Consider the following 5094-nt stretch of genomic DNA (forward strand, 5'->3'; position numbering starts at 1 on the left):
CACACACACCACCACCACACACAACACCACACACCACCACACACACACCACACACACACACACACCTACACGCACACACATACACACACACACGCACAGACGCACAGACACACACGCGCGTGTGTGTCTGTGTGTCTGTGCGTCTGTGCGTGTGTGTGTGTCTGTGTGTGTGTGTGTCTGTGTGTGTGTGTGTGTGTCTGTGTGTGTGTGTGTCTGTGTGTGTGTGTGTGTGTCTGTGTGTGTGTCTGTGTGTGTGCGTGTGTGTGTCTGTGTGTGTCTGTGTGTGTGTGTCTGTGTGTGTGTCTGTGTGTGTGTGTGTGTGCGTGTGTGTGTGTCTGTGTGTGTGCGTGTGTGTGTGTCTGTGTGTGTGTCTGTGCGTGTATGCGTGTGTGTCTGTGTGTGTGTGTCTGTGTCCGTGTGTGTGTCTGTGTGTGTGTCTGTGTGTGTGTGTCTGTGAGTGTGTCTGCGTGTGTGTGTCTGTGAGTGTCTGTGGGTGTGTGTGTCTCTGTGTGTGTGTCTGTGTGTGTGTCTGTGTGTGTGTGTGTCTGTACGCGTGTATGTCTGTGTGTCTGTGTGTGTGTCTGTGTGGGTGCGTGTGTGTGTCTGTGTGTGTCTGTGTGTGTGTGTCTGTGTGTGTGTCTGTGTGTGTGTGTGTGTGCGTGTGTGTGTGTCTGTGTGTGTGCGTGTGTGTGTCTCTGTGTGCGTGTGTGTGCCTGTATGCGTTTGTGTGTGTGTGTGTGTGTCTGTGTGCGTGTGTGTGTCTGTGTGTGTGTCTGTGTGTGTGTGTCTGTGTGTGTCTGTGTGTGTGTGTGTCTGTGTGTGTCTGTGCACTCGTGTGTGTGTGTCTGTGTGTGTGTCTGTGTTAGTCTCTGTGTGTGTGTGTCTGTGCGCTCGTGTGTGTGTCTGTGTTAGTGTCTGTGTGTGTGTGTGTGTCTGTGTTAGTCTCTGTGTGCGGATTTGGTGGGGGGGGGGGGTCATTGCGTGTGTTGTTGTTGTCATCGTCGCAGCAAGCGGGCGCCATGACGGAGTACAAGCTGGCGGTGGTGGGCGCTGAAGGTGTTGGCAAGAGCGCCCTCACCATCCGGCTCGCCCACAACCACTTTGTGGACGACTACGACCCCACCATCGGGGTGAGCGCCGGCGGCCGCGTCGTGTTTGGCACCGCAATGGCCTCGCGGACTTGCGGGCAGCGGTCCCACCTCACCCACCCATCCACCCACCTGCTCACCCACCTGCTCACCCACCTGCTCACCCACCTCACCCACCCAATAACCCACTCACCCACCCACCCACCCACCTGCTCACCCACCTCACCCACCCAATAACCCACCCACCCAATAACTCACCCACCCATCCACCCACCTGCTCACCCACCTCACCCACCCAATAACCCACTCACCCACCCATCCACCCACCTGCTCGCCCACCTCACCCACCCAATAACCCACCCATCCACCCACCTGCTCACCCGCTCACCCGCTCGCCCACCTCACCCACCCAATAACTCACCCACCCACCCAATAACCCACTCACCCACCCACCCACCTGCTCACCCACCTCACCCACCCAATAACCCACCCACCCACCTGCTCACCCACCTCACCCACCCAGTAACCCACCCACCCATCGACCCACCTGCTCACCCGCTCGCCCACCTCACCCACCCAATAACCCACTCACCCACCTGCTCACCCACCTCACCCACCCAATAACCACTCACCCACCCATCCACCCACCTGCTCACCCGCTCTCTCGTCGACCTGCTCACCCAACCGCCTACTCACCCACCCATCTACCTACTCGCCCACCCACCTACTCGCCCACCCACTCGCCTACTCATCTGCTCACCCACCCACCTACTCACCCACCCACCTACTCGCCCACCCACTGCCCACCCACTTGCCCACCTACTCACCCACCCACCTACTCACCCACCCACCTACTCGCCCACCCACCTACTCGCCCATCCACTTGCCCACCCACTCGCCTACTCATCTGCTCACCCACCCACCTACTCACCCACCCACCTACTCACCCACCCACCTACTCACCCACCCACTCGCCCACCCACTCGCCCACCCACTTGCGCACCCACTCGCCCACCCACTCACCTACCTCGTGTGTCGTGCCGCCCTGCACAGGTGCCGCTGCTGCTGCCGTCTGTGTCTGCAGTCAGTTCTCCTGTAACGTGGTTGTCGCTGCGTTCCTGAAGAACCCCCCCCCCCCCAGATGATAATAAATGTATAATCCAGGGGGTCGAGCACGCTCCGCGATCAAACACGTGCGGCGCGCAACGCGGCCGAAGAGACCCAAGAGGCACGTGGAGTAGCGTTGGGTTCTTAACCTTCACTGCGGACTCGCCACCCCCTTGGTCCTCAGTCGCAAAGAAAGCTGCGATGTTGACAACGACCTCTAGACTCTAGACTCTAGAGGGTGTTTGTGAAACAAAGTTGCGTACTCCCGTTGCCCCGTGGCTCAATTTGTGTTTTCGACGATTTGACCTTGGGGGGGGGGGGAGGGTGGCGAGATGCGCCCCCAGGTTCACATCCAGCAGCATCCCGACGCCCCCGGCGTGCGACGACGCTGTGACGGCACGTCCACGTCGCGCGTCGCAACACGCAACAAGCAACAAGCAGCGCGCCGCTACGTGGGGATGGAGCGTCGCCTCAACATCGACGTCGCTGCTGCTCGTTGGGAGAGACAAAAACGCCCCCCCCCCCCCCCGATGCATTTGCCAATCTCGCTGTGTATCCATCACGCGGGAGGCACGGGGTCTGCGCGTGCAAACTCCTTTGCCGCCGACGCATCTGCGAGGCTAATCATTCCCGGTTTTGGGGATGGGGTGGGGGGTATTCTCCGTGCGTGCCTCGGTGCAGGACTCGTACCCGAAGCAGCGGGTGGTGGTCGATGGCGAGACCTGTCTGCTGGACATCCTGGACACGGCCGGGAAGCAAGAGTACAGCGACATGCTGGAGCAGTTCATGCACGAGGGCGAGGGCTTCCTGTGCGTCTTCGCCGTCAACAACTCCAAGTCCTTCGAGGACATCCCCCGGTACAGGTGGGTCGGTGGGTGGCTGACTGCAGCTCCTGTAGCAAGTAGATTGCAGTGAACACGAATTGTTGTTCTCTTGCCGGGCAAGGCCGCACCGAGCCGTGTAGTTCTTTTTCAAAAGCGATCACAAATGATAACCACGACTAGAAGTGGCTTATCATCGTGTGGAAATCTACTAGCAGCAGCCAAATCCACGCGACCACGGTTGAGAGGGAGACGGAGAGAGAGACACGGGGGGCGTAGCGGTGGGGCTGGTTGGGAGGGAGACAGAGAGAGAGACACGGGGGGCGTAGCGGTGGGGCTGGTTGGGAGAGAGGAGAGAGAGAGACACGGGGGGCGTAGCGGTGGGGCTGGTTGGGAGGGAGACAGAGAGAGAGACACGGGGGGCGTAGCGGTGGGGCTGGTTGGGAGAGAGGAGAGAGAGAGACACGGGGGGCGTAGCGGTGGGGCTGGTTGGGAGGGAGACAGAGAGAGAGACATGGGGGGCGTAGCGGTGGGGCTGGTTGAGAGGGAGACGGAGAGAGAGACACGGGGGGCGTAACGGTGGGGCTGGTTGGGAGGGAGACAGAGAGAGAGACACGGGGGGCGTAGCGGTGGGGCTGGTTGAGAGGGAGAGAGAGACACGGGGGGCGTAGCGGTCGGGCTGGTTGGGAGGGAGAGAGAGAGACGTGCAGACTCCAAATATACAGCAGCAACAGGCATCGTCAGCGGTCACGACGGTCGTGGCTTGTTGTTGTTGATGTGCTTGTGTAATCTGGGGTGCACGCCACCCCCAGGGCTTGTGAGATGCGGCCAGATTTTATTCAGAAGGTAAATGGAAACAAATGAAGCCATGGGGCAAAGTGAGTACGCAACTTTGTTTCATCAACAACACTCTACGTCGCTGTGTTTCTTTTACAATTGAGAAACAAAGTGGATGGCAAGGCTGCAGTCAAGGTTAAGAAGCACTGGCTCAGAGGCAGGGGGATCTTGGAAGGAGGAGATTGGAGGGAGAACTACAACATGGGGAAGGTTTGGGAATCGGAGGGATGATTTACAGGGGAGGGGGACTGAGACCCCGACCTCTGCCGTGGCTTCCGTGCGCAGGGAACAGATCCAGCGCGTCAAGGGCTCGGAGGACGTGCCGATGGTGCTGGTGGGGAACAAGTGCGGCGTGCCCACGCGGACCGTGGACACGAAGCAGGCGCAGGAGCTGGCGCAAGGCTACGGCATCCCCTTCGTGGAGACCTCCGCCAAGACCCGGCAGGCACGCGGACGCCGGGGGAGAGAGGGGGGGGCAGCTGGGGGGGTTGGTGAGTAGCCAGGGGGGATAAGTGGCGGCCGGTGGGAATGTGCTGCGCTGCGCCGTGAACCCGGCGGTCCAGGGAGTTCCCACGTGCCTGGGAGGCCACGTGGCCACGTGTGTGAGTCTACCCGTGTTGGGTCTGCGTGTCTGCCTGTGTGTGAGACTACCCGTGTTGGGTCTGCGTGTCCGCCTGTGTGTGACTACCCGTGTTGGGTCTGCGTGTCTGCGCGTCTCTGCACGTGCCGAGTCCGCCTGTGTGTGAGGCTACCCGTGTTGGGTCTGCGTGTCTGCCTGTGTGAGACTACCCGTGTTGGGTCTGCGTGTCTGCGCGTCTCTGCACGTGCCGAGTCGGTCCCGTACGAGAGCACGGGGCCCTTCCTCTAACAAACTCCCTCCGGTGGCGGCCACTGCGTGCGTCTGTCCTGCAGGGCGTGGAAGATGCCTTCTGCACCCTGGTGCGCGAGATCCGCAAGTACAAGGAGCGCCGCGTGAGCAAAGACGTGTGCAAGAAGAGAAAGAAATCGAAGAGGAGGAAGTGCCGCCTCATGTGAATTTCATTTCCCCCCCCCCCGCCCCATTCCTCCTCCCTGCCTCTCCCCTCCCTCCTCCGACGGTGACGAGAGAACGACAACCACCAGCCACCATGTCCGGCGAAGGAGACACGGTGCGCAACGACTCCAAAGCCGCCCACTGCAATCTTGGGAGGGAGGGGGGAGGTGCTGCGGAGGTGGTTGTTGTTGTGCATTTCTCGAACGCG

The 5094-nt window shown here is 60.4% G+C and overlaps 1 protein-coding gene across 1 annotated transcript; it reads left to right on the forward strand.

Moving 5' to 3' along the window:
* The first annotated feature begins 995 nt into the window (after positions 1 to 995).
* Positions 996 to 4888, forward strand: LOC121852185 (GTPase KRas-like). The gene is made up of 4 exons (XM_042346278.1): positions 996 to 1130; positions 2877 to 3058; positions 4139 to 4298; positions 4766 to 4888. The coding sequence occupies exons 1-4, from the start codon at positions 1020 to 1022 to the stop codon at positions 4886 to 4888; spliced, it is 576 nt and encodes a 191-aa protein (XP_042202212.1). The 5' UTR covers positions 996 to 1019.
* Positions 4889 to 5094: the final 206 nt, after the last annotated feature.

This window comes from Callorhinchus milii, unplaced genomic scaffold, assembly GCF_018977255.1.
Source record: "Callorhinchus milii isolate IMCB2004 unplaced genomic scaffold, IMCB_Cmil_1.0 Scaffold547, whole genome shotgun sequence".
NCBI lineage: Eukaryota > Metazoa > Chordata > Chondrichthyes > Chimaeriformes > Callorhinchidae > Callorhinchus > Callorhinchus milii.